Raw genomic sequence first — 21516 nt, 5'->3', positions numbered from 1 at the left:
ACTGTGAAAGATGAAGGTTTCTGTGTGTGTGTTCCTGTAAGCCACACAGAGGTCCTTTCAGTCGAGTCCAGGTTGTCTTTCAGGTAGAGGCTATTGTGTAGCTGCAGTTATATCATCGCACTGACCCCGGCCCTGTGTGTGTGTATGTGTGCATGTGTGTGTGTTTGCGCTGCCTGTAAGTACCTGTAAACTCACACCTGTCTTCCTGCTGTTAGATAATAAACTCTGGTTGTTCCTGAGTTTCACCCTGTCAACCAGAATACACCGAGCCTTTATGCTAAAAACAAAACCCTCACATCAAAAATCACTCTTTTTCCTTTCGTTTTAAAATGATCATTTACATGCAGCACAGAGAAGCTGAAGTTGCTGTTTAGTTCATTAACTGTATATAAAGGATGGACGTAACCACAATGGGATCAGAGTGTTAGACGGAGTGTTGTTATGAAGCCTCGATGACTGATCTTTGTTGTCGCCGTCTTGGTGTTTTGTAACCAGAAGTGAAGAGACGCTCTGACTGTGATGAGTTGTTGGCTGGTGAGGACACTCAGGATAATCCTACCTGACTGTAATCGTCATCTTCTTTCAGCTGTTCCCTTTAGGGGTCGCCACAGCGGCTCGTCTCCCTATCTCACCCCGTCTCTACCATCCTCTGTCACACCAAGCCTCTGCGTGTTGTCCTTCACCACATCCACAAACCTGCTCTGAGGTCCTCCTCTTTCCCTCCTGCCTGGCATCATCACCACCCTTTGTCCAGTATATCCACCATCCCTCCCCCTAACTTACAAAATCAGCTTTGTTTTTTGAAATAAGATTTGAAACTAGCGATTGAGCCTGTGACATCAGCAGGAAAGTGTTTGCAGAGAGAAAAGGAGCCGGGGCCTGTGTTCAGAACTTCTGAACAACTGGTTTTTGCTTTGCAGCCCATAGGAGCCCTCTACTGGCCATTTAGAAGAAGGCTGGTTTAAGGCACGTGTTTTGAGCCATCTTTCTAACAACACAGAGGTTAGCACTGTTGCCTCACAGCAAGCAGGTCCTGGGTTTGAATCCACCATCCAGCCAAGGCCTTTCTGTGTGGTGGTAACATGTTCTCCTCTTCAGGTACTCTGGCTTTCTCTCAAAGTTCAAAGACATGCAGTTAGTGGGGTTGGGTTGTTTGGTGATTCTAAATTGGCTGTAGGTGTGAAAGTGTTCGTCTGTCTATGTTAGCCCTGCTGCCCTGGTGACCTGTGCATAGAGCTGGGCGATAGAACGATAACGATATGTATCGCGATATAACTTTTACTCGATAGAGAAATTAAGCTATCGCGATAGACTTCGCCGCTCTTGTCCTCTTAAAAAAAAAAAAAAAAAAAAAAAAGGTCAGCCAATCCAAATTAAGTAGCGCAGAGCCGAACCAATCACAGCCGCAGCGTCACGTCGCGTGACTTGTTACATACAGCACAAGTGCCAAGCCGCACGTGTGTTTGTTTGGGAAGCAGCCAGCGGGTAATGGAGGAAATGAGTGTGCCGACTAGAAAAATCAACCGAGCATGACCGAAGAGAAAACGGATGATGGTTCCAACGCCGGAGAGATTGTCGAACGGAAGAGCCATAGAAGTTCCGTAGTGTGAAGGTATTTCGGCTATTTCAAGTCTGACAAAAAACAGAGTAGCGTGCACTGGAAATTGTGCCGAAAGCAAGTCTGGAAATACAATAAACTGGTGCATGCGTCACACTGTGCGCCACGTTATTGTTTCGGTGAAATGAATTTCTACAATACTGTTACTGTTAATTCTACTCTCTGCAGTGTTTAAATGCTTACATATACACACAGTTACTGTCCCTCCACACATACGACTCTGTTCTGCTTCTATGCCCCAGCTTTGTTTACTTTTTCCCACCGAGGCTTCTAGACTTCTGATTGGCCAACATTTCTGCACGGTTAGGAATCTAGCGCCACCTGCTGCTTTGGCATGTTCATAGCAGCGTTTTCCTTCATTTCTGCCTTTATGTGTGGACGGTAGGGCTGGGCGATATGACCCAAAATTCATATCTCGATATTTTTTAGCTGGATGGCGATATAAGATATATATCTCGATATTTTTTTTTTAAAGCCATAAAGTAAGAACAAAAAGAGAGTTCTTAGTCAAAGCTGTGTCCCAGATGTCACACAGGCACTTTTATTAACATAGAGCAGATGTACAGAAAATTTACTCAAAAATAAATTATGAGCATTTATTAAATAATAATGCTCCATAAATAAAAGAAAACAATGTTGTTTTTGTGCATAACAAAAAGCTCACAAATGTGCAGTCAAAATGTAAACTAAAAGACGAGCACTATAACAAGGACAGATTTCACAGCTGCTCTGTTCCCAACTTGTACTGCGTGACTGACAACCTGGAGTTTGAAATCCGCTTCATAACCACGTCTCTTAACAGGTGCCATTTATGGTCCTTATACACAGTAAGGTAATATTACGTTGAAGCACAGTACGTATCACTCCGCGAGGCTCAGCCGTAATCCTCCGACAATCCATCAAGCGGTGCAGCTCCGTAGCTTACCAAAGTCGTACTAAAACATTTTTTGACAGATTGCTGAGCGCCGTGTACCACATAAAATCGGTTCGCGGCCATCAAGCACAACCAGAATTCATACATAAGGCGCGCTGTCAACTTTTGAGAAAATGAAAGGATTTTAGTCCGTGCAGCCCCTCTGGGCTGCATGGCGTTAGCGTGGTTAGCTCGTTAGCGTGGTTAGCTAGCTAACACGTTGACGCCGTCCAGCCCCACGCACGGGGCGATGCGCAGTAACTCGTTAACGGATTTGCCGTGTCCATCTTGTCGCTTCCTGCAGGTGAAGCGATGGGGGAGGAGGGGGAGTATAATCAAGTATAGTATAATTATAACGTAACATAGACTATATCGATATAAAGGATATTGTCACATCTTATATCTCGTATAAAAATATATCGATATTTTTTAAAAACTCGATATATCGCCCAGCTCTAGTGGACGGGATTATTTTTTAAAACGAAAACGGAAAATCTCCGTTTTCAAAAATACCCGTGTACGTGTGGACGTAGCCTCAGTCTCTGACTGGAAGCGCTAATTCGTCATTCGGCTTTTGTCAGACTAAAGTAACTGTTAAAACTGTTTGAAAAGCTCAGCTATACAACAAGGAGAGATTGAGAATTTCCTTTTAGTTCTCAGTTTATTTGATATTGACAAAAGTTAGTCAGTTTTGTCTGTTCTTCTGTAAAACAAACTAAGATTTATTTTTAGAATTAATATTTTGTTTCTAAGTGGAATTGACAATTTAGTCTGTTTCATTTGTTCTATTTTGAAACTTAAACGCTTTAGCGGCTGCCTTTTGTGTAGTTTGCAATATTTGCCTTTATTTATCTGAAAAAGTCTCATGTTCCTTAAGTACATCTGCCCTGTTGAACTTATTATGGGAAATAAATATTTAAATAAAAACAAGCTGCTGATTATTTCACATTTTACTTGTGAGCAACGGCACATTTAAATCTTACAAATATAGTTATTTGGCTTATATCGTGATAGATATCGTTATCGCCTGAAATGAAAGAAACATATCGTGATATGAAAAAATCTCATATCGCCCAGCTCTACCTGTGCAGGGTGTGCCCTACCTCGCACCCTGTGGCAGCTGGGATAGGCCCTGAATTAGACAAGCGCAGGAAAATAGATGGATCTTTCTAATAGCCAGCAGGGGTCGACTTTAGTAGTTTCTTGTCATTCTAGTAACTCCTTTAGAAAACAACATTTTTCTTGTAAAATAAAAAAATATTTCTTGGTTTCACACTCGGAGCCACCCTTCTCGTTTTGTGTCCACTTTCAAAACACCACAGTGGTGATAAGCTCAGCTCGAGGCTTGACTACCACTGATCTCACAGTGGCTCCGCCCATCTTTCAAACACGGTGGATGTTTTAGCTGCAGGTGCTGCAGTGGTTAATGGAGCCTGACCAAAGGGGGAATTTCAGAGCAGATTCTGATCATTTTTTTCTTTTATGGAACGTAACCAAATACAACCTGAATAGTTTTTACCGGACCCAGAAGGGTCGCAACCTCGGAACTGGAACTTGATTTCATATTCGTGTTACCTTCCTCTCCAAACTTATTCCCACATAGTGGGTCTACCTCCGAAAGGTGACTGACGACAGACATCAGCATCAGTGCTCAGACACACTGAAAACCTGCAACACATTCACAGAAAGTGAAGCTTATGTTGTTTCGTACTTCAGATAGGGGGGAAAAACCCCGATATAACCGATGTATGATGTCGGGCGAGCGCGACAGAGAGATGGTCGTGCGTATTTTTTTGTTTCTTTTTTTTAGGTTAACGATTGTGAGGCGATGGACGTGCACCTTAAAATGACACGTGCAATGAAAGAAAAAAAGTGTCATGTTTCATTTTCTCTTAGTCCACTTGTGGCTCATCTCGCGTCTGGTTTCAGAGGCCGTTTCTTCTCTCTGATGCATTTCCCAGAAGTCACCTCCTCTGGTGCCTATACGTTTACTTGAATGTCTTCTTCGCTTGGTCTCTTGTTATTCTTACACTTACCCGAACCCCTCTGTCAGCGCGATCACAGCGTACAGAAAATCCAGTGATTAACAGACGAAGTATTTATTGTTATTTTTTGACCCATATTTGAGCCTAATATAATAAAGCAACTACAGATGGTCAAACATCTGGAAAACCAGATGTGCAAAGATTGCAATCTGTATCGCATTGACTGTTATGTCAGGGAGGAGCCTCTGGAACAGCACACAGCTCATTGGTACGCTGCTGCTGGGTTTAGGATACCCGAGTTTATGGTCAGAATTGTGAGTGTTGGGATGTTTTCTGCGGTTAAGGTGAGCCAGCATCAAACAACAGAGGCCATTAAAAGACATATTTTACAGTCCACCCTTTGCCCTTAACATCCTCATTTCTTATTACTTATTTATTTGTTTGTTTGTTTGTTTGTTTGTTTTATTGGGGGGGGGGGGGGGGTATTCCCCATGAAAACACATGTTTTAAAATTTTTACTTTAATACTTGGAGCTGCAGTGATGGTCCAGCGTCAAACTCCTGCAGTTGGCCTGACCAGTCAAACGGTTATTTATTATCCTGTTTTTCTTTTAATGTAAAGAAATATAAGTAAACATTCACATTTAATCCATCTGCCAACAAAAGAGGTGATGAACGCCCTGGGCAATATTTAAAAAATGATCCACATCCAGGGATTTTCCAGGCTCAAAGTTGCAACTACACATGAAAGCCATATAAATATGAGTTGCCCACATAATATAGGAAATGAGTCTTGGTGATTTTCCTTTGGTGGAAGGACAAAATCTTCCCTTAACATGCAGGAAAAACCCTGAAATCTGCTTATTAAATGTGTAATGGCACTACAAAAGCACAACACTGTCATATTTAGCGATATAATAATAACTACATATATTTATTTTACTCTTTGTGTTACATCCGTTTATATGCCTGTATAGTGATAATGGTCTTACCGCATACTTGACACCTCTGGAGTAAAACTCGCACTGTTCACGCACACACAAAAACAAAAACACACAGCTGATCTCACTTTGATGTGTTAAACCTGCTTTCACACCTTGAAGACCACTTTCTGTTTCGGGTGGGCAGGTGTGTTTTTGCGTGGGTGGGTGAGAGTTGTAGTTTCCCCCCTCGTTGCTGCAGGGGAAACAGCAGCATTTCGCATCAATGGCACCCAGCCCGAGGGGTTGTGACCGTGCCACGGGATGATTTACAGGAAAGACAATGTGGCAGAAAAAAAACAACAACGTTAATTTCGATTTTTCTCCGAGTTTTCAGAGAGTTGTGATGCTTGAAGTGTTTGCATTTCAGGTGACTTTGCTTTCAAAATAAGATTTTAACATTTTAAAGATGGAGTTACCGCACACGGTTTCAGGTTAGATCAGTTTCCAATCTTTTATCATTGCAGGTTTGACTCCTCCTAATGTTCAAATGTCTCAGCGTTCCTACCAGATCCAGCAGGAAGAGACGTTTTCTTCTTTGTCTCAGTAACTGCTTGTGATCCTTACATTAAAGCATTAAAAATACAGGAAAAGTAAAATGTTGATTTTAGTGCAACACTCATGTCAAAACTTTATGCAGTGATATAATTGTTTTGATATTTTCCCTGTATTTGAAGTCAGCGCTGAAATGAACCCGAGTGCTTAAAGTTACAGCACGATAAGATTAGATCAGTTTCTGACGTGTGCGACTCACTTGATAAAGTCGGCGTGTGATTTTGTCTCCCCGTCGCCTGTAAAGGTTTTTGAGTTCATTTTAGGTTCAGCGAACTCCTCGGTAACTTTTCATATCAAATACTCCACAAAAATCCTCGACTTTCACAGAAATGTCGAAAAAATGACATTTTTTTCATCCCTCTGTCTTTAATCATCTCATGACCCGTCACGTTTATGAGGTGACATTTAAAGTGTCCTGCCCCCCAGTAGTATTTCAGATGTGAATAAAATGAATAAAACCTTCAGTTGCAGCAGTCAAAGTGTCCCAGATATTTTCATTCACTTTATCTGCATGAAATTTCAAATATTTAATATTTTCTCCTCTTTTAAAACAAGCCCTGAAAAACAATCCCGATGGAAACAGATAGTTACAGGTGTTGCCGTCCTGGTGAATGTCCTTCAGGGGAAAAGCCAAAACGTCTCTTGCGTTTCACCTCTGTGCATGCAGGAACGCCTGATGCTGATGAACGACCTGTAAACACAGTCGGGTGTGAGTTCACATTCCTGCTGGGTCATTAAAAATGGCAGACATGCAGGTATTTCTTTTATTGGCGGGATAGTTGCAAAGGAAAACTCCCACAGTTTGTTGTTACGGAGAAAAAGTTGCAAAGGTTTGGCACGTCTCTTGTCCCGACTCTGTTTGTTGTAGAAACAACGCTGAAGCTCTAACATTTCTCGCACGTGCGCGAATCGAATGCCAGCTCGGAAATTTGCCTTGACAGTTTGCTCTCTAACCTGCTGCTCAGCTCACAGTTTTCACTCCACAGGCTTTATTTTTCCACCAGATTGTTGGAAAATCTGTCTTCTTTCAAACAATCTTAGCGCCTCCTAACTGCCCACAGAGCTCCATTTTAGTAGATATTGGATTTAAGGTGGAAAGCAGAAACAATCGCTCTCTCAGTCCCGTGACCACGTTTAACTCTCGGAGCACAAACAAAGCACAGATCTGTAGAGCAACGTCTTGTTTTCAAACCACATCAGCGCCAGATGCAGTTTTTCCCTAATTAATCGCCATGGAGACTGTAACTGACAGCACTCGTCAGTTGATGAGCTATGATTGATTTGGCTTCGATCGATCGCTTCTCTCACGCTCTCATTGGTGGGTTTCTTGTGATTGTGTGGAAATGCTAACAGTAGGTTCAGGAGTCGCACCAGTGATTTCTCCAGAAACCACATCAACAGCCAAACATCCCGAACAACACCGTGCACAAATGTTATGGATTTAACTTTCTTTGTCATGTGATAAAGAAAGAGTGCGTGTGCGTGTGTTCAGCCTGTTCAGGTGACTTTGTCTGGTTGTGTTTCTCAGTTGTTTGCTGCCTAACAACATCTGACACACACACACACACACACAGAGGAACAGCTGATACCAACACACCTGACCTGACTGCATGCCAACAGCAGCTGCTGCTCAGCAACAAACAGCTGATCTCAAACAGTGTCACATTTATTTATTTATTATGTCGACTGAAAGTTAATGGCTTTAAAAGCTGTACAGTACAGAAAAAAGCTGCCTCCAGCATGTGAGCTGGACCTGAACCATGCAGAGTAAAGTTCAGACGGCTGAGACACGGTGTGTGTTTCCACTGACGACACATTCCTGTGTGTGTGTGTGTGTGTGTGTGTGTGTGTGTGTGTGTGTGTGTGTGTGTGTGTGTGTGTGTGTGTGTGTGTGTGTGTGTGTGTTTGCTTTTTTTTTAAAATTTAGACCCACGTGTTTGTGGGGTTTTTTCTTTCTCCAAATATTAGGAAACGTCTCCCATGTCTGACGTTGTTGTGCAACGGCCGACTGGTCGCAGTCGTGCTCCCAGCATGCTCTGCAGCTGGTCGTGGTTAGTCACAGGAGTGGAAAGCAGAGTGTGACGAGCGTGTTTCATTGCTCAGCTCGCATGCGTCCAGTTTCACTTCATGTCGGTTCAGATCAGCCGACTGCGTTTAATAAAAAAAATAGTGAGTGTCATTGAATGCATCCACAGGTGGATTTCAGTTTTCAAAGCAGCAGCACCTCGTGACAGGCGGCTCATCCCAGCCTGTGCTGCAGCCGGGGCTGGTTTTACTGCATGTTTACTGCAGTTTCCTCGACGCTTTACTGTCAGCGATGAGATCAGGACAGAGTTAGGTTTATAACCCAGCAGGTTTGGCTTGTTAATCCAGGAGTCAGATCAGAATCACGAGGTGTTTGTTTGATTTTTAGCTTCAAAGTGTTGCTTTTCCACATCGACATGTCTGGCATAGATGTTAAACTCAAACAGAGCCATTTAAAAAATAAAAAAGCAAAGCTCAAGGTTGAATCCACTCTGTCATTTGAGTTACTTCAGGGTTAATGGTAATTAACAAGATTCCCAGCTCATCAGTAGCATTGACACGCAGACTGGGGGGACTGGGTGGTCTGATAGGATCCCAGCGTCTCCCAGCGATCAGAGACACTTTGGCTCCCAGGTCTCCGACAGTCTTTTCCAGCTGTGAGTCGCCACTCTCCTCCTTGACTCAGCACTTTGAGTCTCGACTCATTGTTTTGGCTCACACAGCTGTTTGTTGCTCACATGACGTGACAGTCATGTGTCCCAGCTGTCACAGCGTGTACCGTGAATGGAAAAAGTTCTGCTGCAGAAGTCGTCGACCTTTCAGCCAATCAGGTGACCGAGTCTGTGGGTTGAACTCAGAGACACTTTGGCACTTTTTAAAGTTTAGATGATTTGTACTGTGGTGAGCTCATCTGTTTATGTGGCTGTGTTTACGGTGAGCAGATCCCAACAAACAAATGCGGGACAAAACTGTTATCAGGGATTTTACACACAAACAAACACAGAAATGATGCAGGTTCACGTTATTTAGCACGTGAACAACAAATAGGCTGAATTTACATGTCCGAACGAGCTCTCGGGCACGTAACCGTCATTCAAAGTTTAAATCTTTTGTAAAGCTTTAAGACTTTTTTTTGTCTGAATTGGTGTTTTAAGTATCGTCTACACTTTTATTATAGTTCTGGTTTGATAACATTTTTGTTGAACTTTATTCTGGAAAAATCATTTTCCCCATGGTTTCATGCCTGCACCCTCTACATGCACGAGGTGTACTTCAAAGCGTGGCCATTTTTGTCCTCGTTCACTTGTTGTGATAGGACGTACATTTTTTTTTTAATTCCTCAGAAGGGCAGCGTGTGCTCAGCATACGTCCCGTAAACAGACACATTAAAACACAGCTTATAAAGTTCTGTTGAAAATCGGGAGTGGTTCTCCTGCAGTTATTTGATTATAATAATAAACACCGTGCCCATTCTTCATTGTACAAACGTGACTCGTTACCTGCACACATCCCGTTAGCTCTTATTGATGCTGATCATTTAAATGGAATCATTGACACACTTGGAAATTTTCTGGTGGTGTTTACGGTTCTTTGTTCATTCCCTTGCAAAAGTTTACATGTGCTCTCTTTTTGAAGTGTCCTCTGTAGTTTCTCATAATGTTATAAAAGAGCGACGCATGAGTCACACCTTATGAGAATCACACGGTATTACTTCATGTCATTGTGCAAAATTAAACTGAATAATAACAGCGGGAAACATAAATGGAATTCTTTCACTGCAGCCAGCAGCAACTTCTGTTTTTTGGCCCTCTCCAAAGACGCAGATTCAGTCGCTGGTCGGTCCAGCTCGAGTCAGGATGCCTGAAAGTTGAACTTGAAGAGTTGAGATGTTTCTTTGCTGAAGCTGTGGAAGGATCGGGGCCCTAAACTCTCTCACCGTCTGAATGATGATGTTTGGGTTGTCGCAGCAGCTAGACTGGAAAGAGGTCAGAGGTCACCTCTTTCCAGAGGAAGTGTCTTCACGAAGAAACCTCACTGAGGGGCACAGGGAAACTCTGACGACCTCCTGCTGCCGATGAGTCACGCAGTGTGTGTTAGAGAGAGAGAGGGACTTGTGTCAGAGTGACCTTTGACCTTGTGTTACTGTAAGAGCAACGTCTGAGTGTTTGTGTCCAGACAGTTTGTGTAAACATGGGAGTATGTGAGGTGGAATCTCCATAGTTTCTACATCTGTCTGTGTGTGTGTGTGTGTGTGTGTGTGTGTGTGCAGTCTTGAGTTCATACTGGACACCCGTTGTGTGTTCCAGTTTGTCTGGTAAACTCCAAACTTGAGTCCTGATTAGTTTTCACAGTCTGTGTCTTCATTGCCTGAATCTGGAGTTACCTGCAGCACTGACGGGAACCTGAGCTACAAATACAGAGATTGGCTGACTAAGCGATATATTTATTAATTTTAGTCAGTTTGTCTTAATAATAATAATGGATTGGATTTATATAGCGCTTTTCAAGGTACCCAAAGCGCTTTACAATTGCACTATTCATTCACACACTGGTGGAGGCAGCTACGGTTGTAGCCACAGCTGCCCTGGGGCAGACTGACATAAGTGAGTCTGCCATATCGCGCCATCGGCCCCTCTGGCCATCACCAGTAGGCGGTAGGTGAAGTGTCTTACCCAAGGACACAACGACCAGGACAGAGAGCCGGGGGATTGAACTGGCGACCTTCCGGTTACAGATGCGCTTCCCAACCCCCTGAGCCACGGTCTCAGGGGGTTCTGTGTTTCAGAAAATAAAGAAAATGTTAAAACATATTACAGTGTTTAAAAATTCAGATAAAATATGAAGAAAAAAATCTATATTCTGAGATATTAAAAAATACCAATAATTAAAAAGCTAATTTATAGTGTATATTCATATAAAATAATTTTATAGAATCATATTTAGTTGTTTAAAAGCAAATAATTAGCAAAAATACAATGTTTAAAAAAAAAAAAAAAGTATCACAGCTGATGTTCATGGTTCAACTATGCTGTGATAATCCACATCTGTACTAGTACTCAGGTGCATTACCACAAAAAAGTTGCAACTACCCAACTCTTTCCTGCATACATGAATGTCCCAAAGAGCCAAACGAAAAACACTGGTGTTTAAAAAAAAAAAAGTTATTCGGAGTTTCATTAATTCAAAGTCTAACAGACATTTTTAATGGTCACATGGTCAAAATGTAACAGTAACAGTGAACCAGGAAAAATTGCTGACTGCACCTAAAAATGTGGAAGAAGTCAGGTATCTTCAAAGTTTGCCCAGATGACCCCAACATAACGCTTAGCGACCAATATCAAAAATCTCAGTGAGTGTAGAAAATTACTTTCCCGTTGGTTTTCATCTGGAAATTTACCCTTCCAGCATCAGGCGACTCCATCTGGATTCGTTTCTCTGGGATTCTGACTGTTACGAGACTGAGAGTTATAAAAAGTTGTGGAAAGTTACAGAGATTGTATAACTGTGTGTGTGTGTTCAGGTGTGTCGGGCATCCTCAGGTGTTTACACCTGCCGTGGTTTCATGCCCACATTTTTTGTCATTGTGATTGAAATCATTGTTGTGTACCTGCAGTAGGGCGGAGCTGTTGTGTGTGGACAATGCGCCAGACGTCAAAACAATAAACATGGTTTGCATTTGTTCCTCAACAGCCATCTTATCTGTTTGACCGTGATGTTTGGCATCTTCCTGAAAGATCACTTACGGTTATCTTCTTCTTGGTCCTTGAAGAGTGTTGACAACAGACACAAGATGCAAATCTTTTTTTCTGCCCATCTATTGAAAAAAAATGTGCAAAGTATTAACAAAAAACAAACTCTGAGCGGCTGTATCAGGAAAGAGAAGGAGGATACTTCCCCACCAAAGACTGTAGTTCCTACAATGGTCCAAAAGGAAGTTAATGTTACAGTATATCATTGACTGTTTCAAAAAGCTGTCTGTCTCCACCATTACATCCCCACTGCTCTCTGAACTTAGCATTTGGAAGCCTCTAGGGTTTTTGGTCTCCATCGTGCTGAGATCAAGAAGTGACAAAAGGGTTATCCGCTAACCCGACACAAGTCGGTAAACGTCCAACGTTATACTTCATTGGAGAGGTTTTCACTCACGGTTGTCATAGTTTCACTTATTTATGTTTAGAGGCTCATCACTAGGGATGGGTATCGTTTAAGTTTTTTCCGATACCAGTGCCAAACCGGTACTTTTGAAACGGTGCCGGTGCTTAAAGAATGGAGCACAAAATTGGTCCAAAAACCTCTCATGTTCAGCTGTTTTTTGTAAAAAGATAACAATGTTAGCCTTTTCTGCAGCTATGGGGCATATATGGCATCACTCTTGGCTGGAAGCAGTGCTTAAACAATGGAAAAAACACAAACTTTGTCCAAAACCTCTCATGTTCAGCTGTTTTCCACTTTTTCTTTGGTCATTTTAGCCTTTTTGGCCAGGGTGAAGGGAGTATCTGCCATCAAACAAGAAGACAGCCGCATGTAGCTATGATGATGTTTGCTAGTTCACCTTACATGCATTAATGTAATAACGTGGTTAGCCTACTCAACGTAAATTACACACGAACATTAAGCTACTCACGCAGAGAAGAACGGCTGCTGCTGCATCATCATCCTCATCATATCTGCTACACTGGCAGGGTTAGGGGCCAGGACTCTCCTCTTCGGGTTTTTGGGGGATGTTGCTAACTCCGGGTCCGATAACAGGCACCACACCCGCAGTAGATGTGCTCGGTGTGAGGTCTCGCAGCAAGCTATCAAATACGGCGCATTTCTCGGCTTTTATCAAAACGCTATGCGTCGCCAGGTGTTTCATTAGATTTGAGGTGTTGCCTCCTTTGACAGTATCACAGTATCACCTTAAAGCACTTGTTGCTGGCTGCTGAGTTTGCATCTTTTGCTGTGAAGTACAGCCAGAGTTTTGACCGCTTCGCCTTGGACATTTTTAATCTGTAGCTCTGCTCTAAAAGAACGTACGTACCTGGCCCCGCCTACTATCCTCGGAAACGTAAAATGATTGGCTAGAATCTAAAGTGTATCTCAGCTCAGGGAAAAAAAAGCACCGAAATGTGTGCTGCTTTTCGGTCTGGTTACGACCGTTTATGTCAGAACCGGATACTGGTACCCATCCCTACTTATCACTGACTTAGGACCAGTCAGTGACCATCAGCCAGCCACTGCAGGATGGTTGCCAGGTGGTCAACTAACCATAGGAAAGACATTTTTCTGTAAAGGGAAAATGTGTTTTCTGTGGTTTCTGCAGGTTGAAATTGGTGCAAAGACATTGTTGCACCAATAACCTCCTTGCGATTGCTTTGGGGCTGCAGCAGGATGCTGTGATGCCCTGTGGTTTGTGTGGAAGAAGCTGACTTGTCCTCAAGCGCTTGCCAACTACTCGCTGAGTGGCAGTGAAACTGCAAAGAGTATGACACAAACCGAAAATGGAGAACGTTTCTCTCCAGAATAAAAGTTTAGCCTTACCACTGAAACCGCCGAGTTTCAAAAGACACAGCTTTTATTTTGAAATAGAGCATTCTTCATCTGTGCAGCATCCTGATAGAAAAGTGGAAAAGCTGCAGGAATGTTTCCTCAGTTTCACTCACAAAGTTCAGTCTGATTTTAAGGTTTCCATCTCAATTTCACTGACACAAGTCTAAAACCTGCTGCAGGATTTAAAAAGAACTCAAAGACCTGTACAGTGTGTGTGTGTGTGTGTGTGTGCGTGTGCGTGTGCGTGTGCGTGTGCGTGCGCGTGCGTGTGCGTGCGTGTGCGTGCGTGCGTGTGTGTGTGTGTGTGTGTGTGTGTGTGTGTGTGTGTGTGTGTGTGTGTGTGTGTGTGTGTCATAAGTATAAAGCACCGCTGCTCAGGTCACGGTCACCTCAGCTCGACAAACAAGTCTTTTAGTCTTTTAAACTTGTCAAAGTGTCAGGTCGGCTGGAGCTGGTCACTCAAAACCGACCCAGAGTCAGTGCACAGACACACACAAATACAGACACACAAATACAGACACCTACACTGAGCTGTGAGGAAATTCCCTCTTAACTTTCCCCTTGAATTCTCTGCAATCTCCTTGTGAATCTCTGAGTTCATGTTGCATTATTTACGAGTAAATAAGTGACTCAGTGTCTAAAGAAACAACACAGTTAAACTTCTGCAGAATCAAAGAAAGGTCAGGCTGCAAGTGAAGAATGAAGGCGTTTTTGAAACATAGTAAGAAATACTTCAAAAATAGAAGAAAACTATAAAACAAATCGTATGAAGAATATGAAAACCAGTCAGACAATTATACCGGTAGATAAAAATGTGCCAGAATTTGACATTTTAATTGGATTCACAGCTCTGAGGGTTGAAACAGCTGGATAAACAGCTGCAGGGAGGCGGACGTTGTGGAGCGAGGTCGTGGAGCGCCAGCTCGCAAACACAAAGAAGTTTTTGGGGTCAGTTAACTGCAGCTGATCTGAACCACTCGTAAGTTTACCTTCAGGTTTTGAACATATTAAAGGACCTAACAAAGTCGCCGCACTTCTCTGTTTGAGGTCGCCTGATGTTATTAAAGCTGACCTCTGACTGGAAGTTGAGGTTCCTGCTTGACAGTGAGCTTAATTCTGCAGAAGGAGGAAGGACGTGAGGCCCAGCGGCCCACACGTCACGTCACTGTGGCGCCTCTGTGGGCCGCGGCCCGCTTCCGAATGTGTAAAACAGGGGCGGAGCTTCGGAGCTGATAAAGTTCTGCAGAAGAGATGGTGACGTCCCTCTGCTCTCTGATTGGTCAGCTGGAAGCTTGATTACCAAGATATGAATACTGCTACCAAGAATGTTGGTTCTGCTAATATTTTCAATGTCTGATATTTCTAATCAATAATAACTTGTTTTTATTGATCACTATGAAAAAATACTAATAATAATGAGATCTAATCAGCAGCAAGAGGATCTACATTCCTTCTGTCCATGTTAGTGTCCAGCTGCTGGTAATTTAAAGCTTGCTTCTGAACTTCAGTACCCAGAAGCCTTTGCTGGTGTTGGCGGTCAGGGTGGAGTCAAACTGCGAGTTTCAGATAAAAACTTTATCGACAGCAGTGGTGTAACAAACAAGACGGACACGGTTCTGTGAGGGCCCACCTCTTTCTGAGAAAGCTGTCCAAGCTGACCAATCACAACGCTCGCTGTGGTTTATGTGTGCGTGTTTGTGTGTGGGTGTGAGTGTGTGTGCATGTGGTTTATTATTAATTCTGCAGAAGTCTATCTGTCGTGGTGTGTGTGGTATTTCTCAGCAACCAACTCAAATTCGCCCTTTTGTTTCCTTTTCCTCTGCATCTTGTCTCCGCTCATGTCTCCTACCTCATTTCCTTGTGTCCTGCCTCATCTCCTTGTCTCGCATCTCCTCTCCTAGCTTTGGTTTCCTCTTCTGTTTTGTTTTTCTGCCTTATTTCCTTGTGTCTTCTATCGTCTCCTGTTTGTCTCCTCCTATGTTTCCCTTCTCCTCTTGTTGCCTTCTCTTCTCCTTGTTGCATGTGTCCCTTCCTCTCCTGGTTTTCTGTCTTTTGTGCTTGTCTCCTGTCTGCTTTTCTTGCGTCATGCCTTTGTTCAACAAACTCTCAGATGCACCTGTTGCTGCTGAAAAACACTGAACCTGCACAAACCATCTCGCTGCCCAAGCCAAACTTGGCTTCCAAGGCTTCACGTAGGCAAAACGTGGTCCAAGGGTGGTTACTGACCCAGTGACCAACAGATCCTGGCGATCCTGCAGTGAAAGGGATGCAGTTTAATGCACCTTGATGCTTAGCAATAAAATAGTCTGAAGAAACGTGCAAAGATGGACGAAGACAACAGTGGTGTGAAAGTTCACGAGATCTTTTGCAAACTCTGCCAGTCAAAGTTGTGTCTTTTTGGATGAGCTGCAATGAAGAAAAGGTGTAATGATATCAAACATGTTTATTCTATCAAAAAAAGCCTGAAATTAGACAAACTGACGGAGTTTTTGGAGTTTGCACTGTCATTTGTACCAAACTGTCACAACTTTAGCAAAACTGAAGTTTTGCTAAATTTTATTGCAGCATTAAACACGTGTCTGCATCAATACAATCACATTAAAAGTCATTTAATCCCAGCATGAGTCAGTGTGGCTATCTGCAAAAAAAAAGAAGCTGCCCTTCTTTTACACCATTTTTCTGAGAACTTGTTGGTCAGTAAACTGTGGTTTTTGTGCATGTGTGACTAACCCGCGGGTTAACCTCGCTGCGCTCCAGATCCTGCACCGGGGTGCATGCCACTGCTCTGAGTGGGAGATTACTGGGAGATTCCCTCTTGAATGTTTCTGAGATCTATATATACAAACACACACACACACCTGCTGCTGCTGCTCAGCCGTGTGTGTGTGTGTCAGATGTGTTATGAGTGTGTCACTTTGCAGTCATACCGCCATGTTTATGCACAAAAACACGAAGCAAACCGCTAGTGAGAAAAAGGAAGTCATCGGGGGGGGTTCTGAGAATTACTGCGGTGACAGATCATGTGACTTTCTGTAAACTGAACCGAAATGGGGCTCATTTACATCCCACCGCCATCTCAGACAGGAAGTGTGTTTGTGTGACATTATTTTTGTTTGTTGACTTTTTTTCTGCTTCTCTATTTTTTTGACATGTAACACAAAAACTGGCTAATAAACAGTGAAAATAATCTACATGTGAAATCAAAGGGAAATGAGCGACAGATTGATCAATTAATATTGTTTTAATTTGTTTTTAGTGTTTTTAGGTTGTTGTTTTTTTAATCCAACACTTGGCTTTGAAGTCGGGCTTCACAGACTATTATGCATCAGTTGTCAGCAGCATAAGTTTTGTCACATCCTTGCAGCACTGAAAGTGTTTTTTGCTTTTTTTTGACCAGTGCAGAAAGTGCATTGCTTCTGTGCAGACTCAGGACCAGCTGCAAAGGGCCGTGCAGGCAGTGCAGGGGACACTAATGCTGCAATTATGGCTGCAACATTGGTCCTTTGCTTGCATGCACAGTTGTGCAACTATAATGGCGGGCGCTCAGGCCACCCTGGACTCGCCAGTCCTCCTTAGCTTTTTGTTCCCTTTCCACACAAAAGGTCAAATCAAAATTTTAAGGCACACATGTTGTCATATCTGCACAAAACAGTGTTTATGTCCTCCGATTACAAGCATTCCTGAATTATTATTATTATTATTATTTTGAATTGTCAGATGAAACCACTTTTGAGCGTGATGCCTGCAATTGTTCTACTTTGCAGTAATCCTCACTAGCTTATAAATTATAGATCAGTGCTCTTTTACAGCAGACAAGGGTTTTATCAGAAGGGATGTTTGGTTTCCAACTGTCTCTTAACTAACACCAAGATGGTGTCTTAAGTCTTTCCAGCCAGGCTCCTTACATCAATAGTATGAGGCTATAAAATGTAACTTTTACAGTAAATTGAAATGTCTTTTTCTGCAGCTAGAGTAGTAATGTTTGGTGAACACAAAAATCACAAAGCGCACCTGAACTTGGCTTCAAACGCACTATTTTGGAGCCATGTCCTACAGGATAGTTGTCATAATCTAGAGCGTGAGCTGAAAGAGGAGACAGAGTGATCATAGAGGCATTTTCAAAGTTTTCTGCTGCAGTCTCCGTCTCTGTGCAATTCAGGAATCTCTGACCTCCTGCAGTGATGTATTGACTAAATGCCGGTAACACTGACCTGCTCAAAGTTTAAAAAGAATCGAGAGCTGCACCACAAGCCAAAACCAAACCAGAACACAGCCGTTCTCATAGGTTGATATGACCTTTGTGCATCCACTGCCATTTGCAAAGTTGTCAACGTCAAGCAGAAACTTCCAGTAAAACTTTCCACACTGAAATATTAGGCGGCCCGAGAGGGATTCTTTAAAAACTTTGCGTACATGAATGCATGCAATCATGCATGCACATGAATTAAAACAGTTTTTTTTTTTTAAAAAGCTGCAGAGGCCGAGAATGAGGACTGAAAAGAAGAGACAAAGCTTTGCGTAGTCTTAAAAAGACAAAACAGGGTCCATACTCCAATTAACAGACTGCAACAGTGCATGATGCTCTCATTAAAACTAACCTCTCTCAGGATCGCCTAAACCAAGCTCACTGTTCTGAGTGAGTCCAGTGCTAACGAGTGACGTCAAAGGATCACAAAGTAACCTCACTAGCCTCAAGTGACTAGTGGAAAATTAAATCCGCTTCCTCGTGGAAATCACCTACAGTATTCCTGCACATCCTGAAAAAATCTTAAAAGTCTTTAGAATTCATCCAAATATCAGTTTTCTTAAATGCTGGAGCTGTCACAGCGACAGGTCTCTAGTGATTCACAGCAACAGGACAGTTAATTTTTTTTATTGGAGTAAAAATGTCTTCAGTCATTCAGAAGTCTTAAAAGTGCTGAATCCGTTGGTAGCCTGGATGCTCGTGTCGTTAGCATGTCTGCTGGCCGGCAGTGAGATGGAGAAAATCAGCCATCATTGTTAAACTGACCCTGCACATGTATGCAGGCATTTCAAACTGACTGAAATCAAGACAGAGAAATTAGTTTGCTGGTGGTGGATGCGAACAGCAACGCGCCCCTAATGTATTCGTATTTTTCAGTATTTTTGGTTGTTGTGAATTAGTTATTAGTTTAATTCTGAGTGGCATTGATAAAAACCTCTTAAATCTGTTTAATGTTCTGGCAAATAACCAGCATTTATACTGAATCCCAAATGAATTGACTCTTCCTGTGTGTCTGTGTCTCAGCTGATCAGGTGTATGGAGACCAGGACATGCATGAAGTGGTGCGGAAACACTGTATGGACTACCTGGTGAGTAGACGCGTCCTTTTTTCCTCCTCCTGTGTTACTCTTACAGTTCGAGTCTGTGTTTATAAAGTTTTTGCTTTTGGGGTTCAGATGAAGAACGCAGATTATTTCTCCAACTACGTGACAGAGGACTTCACCACATACATCAACAGGAAGAGGAAAAACAACTGCCATGGCAACCACATCGAGATGCAGGCCATGGCGGAGATGTACAACAGGCCAGTGGAGGTTTACCAGTACAGCACAGGTGAGTCGAGAAACAACCTTCATCGCCGTCAGCCAGTCGCATCCATCTAACAACCTCCTCCTCCTCTTCCTCCAGAACCAATCAACACTTTCCACGGCATCCATCAGAACCACGACGAACCAATCAGAGTGAGCTACCACCGCAACATCCACTACAACTCCGTGGTTAATCCCAACAAGGCCACGATCGGGGTCGGACTGGGACTGCCCGCCTTCAAACCTGGGGTACAAAAACCAAACTCGCTTAGCACATCAGACTGACTTTAGTTATCCTAAAAGTTGGGAAATCCCAGTTCTGCAAAAACACAACAAGTAACACAATAAATAAGTAGTAAAGCTCAAGAAAGTAGAGCATGACAGATTGGTAAATCAAGCGAATCAAGCTTGATTTTATACACCTGTGGCCAATGAAGTGTTTGAAACACCCGAGTTCAACGATTTGGATGGGAGAGCGAAGACTCCTGCCTAATCCACCTCCATACCATCAGAGATGCAGGCTTTGAACTGAGCTGCATGGTCTCTCGCCTCCATAGCAGGACAAAATTCAAGTTGTCTGACCACAGAACAGTTTTCCACTTTGTCTCAGTTCAATCTAAATGACCTTTGCCCCAGAAAAGATGGCGGCAGCATTTCTGGATCATGTTCACGTGTGGTTTCTTCTTTGCAGCTTTAACCTGCATTTGTTGTTTGAATGGCACAGAGAACAGGCTGTGTTCACAGACCGTGATTCCTGGAAGTGTTCCTGAGCCCATGCACGGATTTCCATGACAGAATCATGACTGTCTTAAATGCAGTGCCGCCTGACAGTCCAAAGATCACGGGCATCCAATATTGATTTTCAGCCTTGCTTTCTGCGCCAGAAATTTCTCAAGATGATGTACTTCAGCATGCAGAGTCCAGTTTTTTTGGAGACTGGTGAACCTCTGTCCATCTTTAGCTTTAAGAAACTCCGCCTCCCCAAGACGCGCCTTTTACACCCAATCGTGCTGCTTACCTGTTGCCAGTTAACTTAATTAGTTGCAAGCTTTTTCTCTCAGTTTAAACAGTTGACATGTTTTCTGTGTTGTATTGTGAATAATCGAAGGGTTTGCTGGTTCCAAATCATTGCATTCAGTTTTTGATTACACGGCGTCGGGGTTGTTGCGGTCTCACGCCGTCTGTTTTAACGGGCCTGAGAACAACTTCTTGAAACATGCCGTTTATATGTACAGTAGAGGGGGCAGATCAAAGCCTACAAGTCTCAAACTTGGCAGGGTTTTTTGATGAAAACTTTCCTGTGAGTGCTGTTACGAAACATTCGTCTACAGCTCCAGTGCTTCAAGATTTGTGATGCAGAAACGTATTTTTATGTAGATGCATGCCTGTTTTCAGTTCAGCGACTCTTTGAAGGCGCCGTTTCCGTCTGTGACTCCATATCTCTGCTGCTGCGTGGTTTCAAAATGACAACAGAGATACGAGATGGTCTCAAATGGATGCTCAGCCCCCCTCTTTACACTTTATAAAGACGTACTGAGTTTTATCACCTTAGCTGAGATTGTCTGTATTAACCGTCCTGCAGGCAGAAGTAAAATTTATGAAGGACTTTAAGTTTGACACATTGTGCCTTGTTTTGTCTCCTTTTCCCAGTCACTAATAAAATCTGACCAAATCTAGGGTTAAAGAAAACCGCTGTTCTAGCTGATATTTAGCCTTTTAGCTCAGGGAGTTGTGTGTGTATAATAAATATATTTCCTCCTCCTCGCAGTATGCGGACCAGTCTCTTATGAAGTCGGCCATCAAGACGTCAGAGGAGTCGTGGATCGAGCAGCAGATGCTGGAGGACAAAAAGAGGGCGACGGACTGGGAGGCCACCAACGAGGCCATTGAGGAGCAGGTGGCCCGGGAGTCTTACCTGCAGTGGCTGCGGGACCAGGAGAAACAGGCCAGACAGGTGGGACGGGGGAGCCGGGCCATGAATATTCACTGAAAATTATTTGACTCAGAACTGTGTGCTTTTATTTCACTTTCGAGAAAAACCTGTTGTTCTAGCAGCAGAATCCTTAAACCATCCGCCCTGTTTTCATAACTGCTTATGTAATGTAGGAATGTGATGGATTTACTTTCATTTTTAATGCTTTCAGACAAACCATACAGACAGATATGAATCGTGCTTTCAGCTAAACACCAACTCAGTCGATGGTCATTTTAAACAGGACCCACAGTTGGACCTGGAACAAAAATCAGATTGCCATAGGTGACCCTAACCGTCACTCACTGTCGGGGTTAAAAGGTTTTGAACCTTTTCACTTTAATTTGTCGCCATCATTTAAAACCCCACAGAGCCAGCTGGCTA

General features: G+C 43.0%; 1 protein-coding gene and 1 long non-coding RNA gene across 3 annotated transcripts in view; one reads left to right on the top strand and one right to left on the bottom strand.

Moving 5' to 3' along the window:
* The window catches only part of otud5a (OTU deubiquitinase 5a), a 41607-nt gene that overhangs the window by 8915 nt on the left and 11176 nt on the right, over nucleotides 1-21516 (top strand). For both annotated transcript variants that reach the window (XM_026153669.2, XM_026153668.2), the window contains exons 3-6: nucleotides 18877-18941; nucleotides 19029-19185; nucleotides 19261-19409; nucleotides 20929-21114. In XM_026153669.2, the coding sequence (XP_026009454.1) occupies nucleotides 18877-18941; nucleotides 19029-19185; nucleotides 19261-19409; nucleotides 20929-21114 (557 nt within the window). The remainder of the gene's footprint in view (nucleotides 1-18876; nucleotides 18942-19028; nucleotides 19186-19260; nucleotides 19410-20928; nucleotides 21115-21516) is intronic.
* On the bottom strand, nucleotides 10503-13114 carry LOC145423211 (uncharacterized). The gene is made up of 2 exons (XR_013904318.1): nucleotides 12700-13114; nucleotides 10503-11889 (listed from the first exon to the last, which is right to left on the bottom strand). It is a non-coding gene; the product is annotated as an uncharacterized LOC145423211 (long non-coding RNA).

The sequence above is a fragment of the Astatotilapia calliptera genome, chromosome 20, assembly GCF_964374335.1.
Source record: "Astatotilapia calliptera chromosome 20, fAstCal68.1, whole genome shotgun sequence".
NCBI classification, from domain to species: Eukaryota; Metazoa; Chordata; class Actinopteri; order Cichliformes; family Cichlidae; genus Astatotilapia; species Astatotilapia calliptera.
The sequence above is the reverse complement of the archived record's forward strand: the minus strand, read 5'-3'. Positions and strand labels throughout refer to the sequence as shown.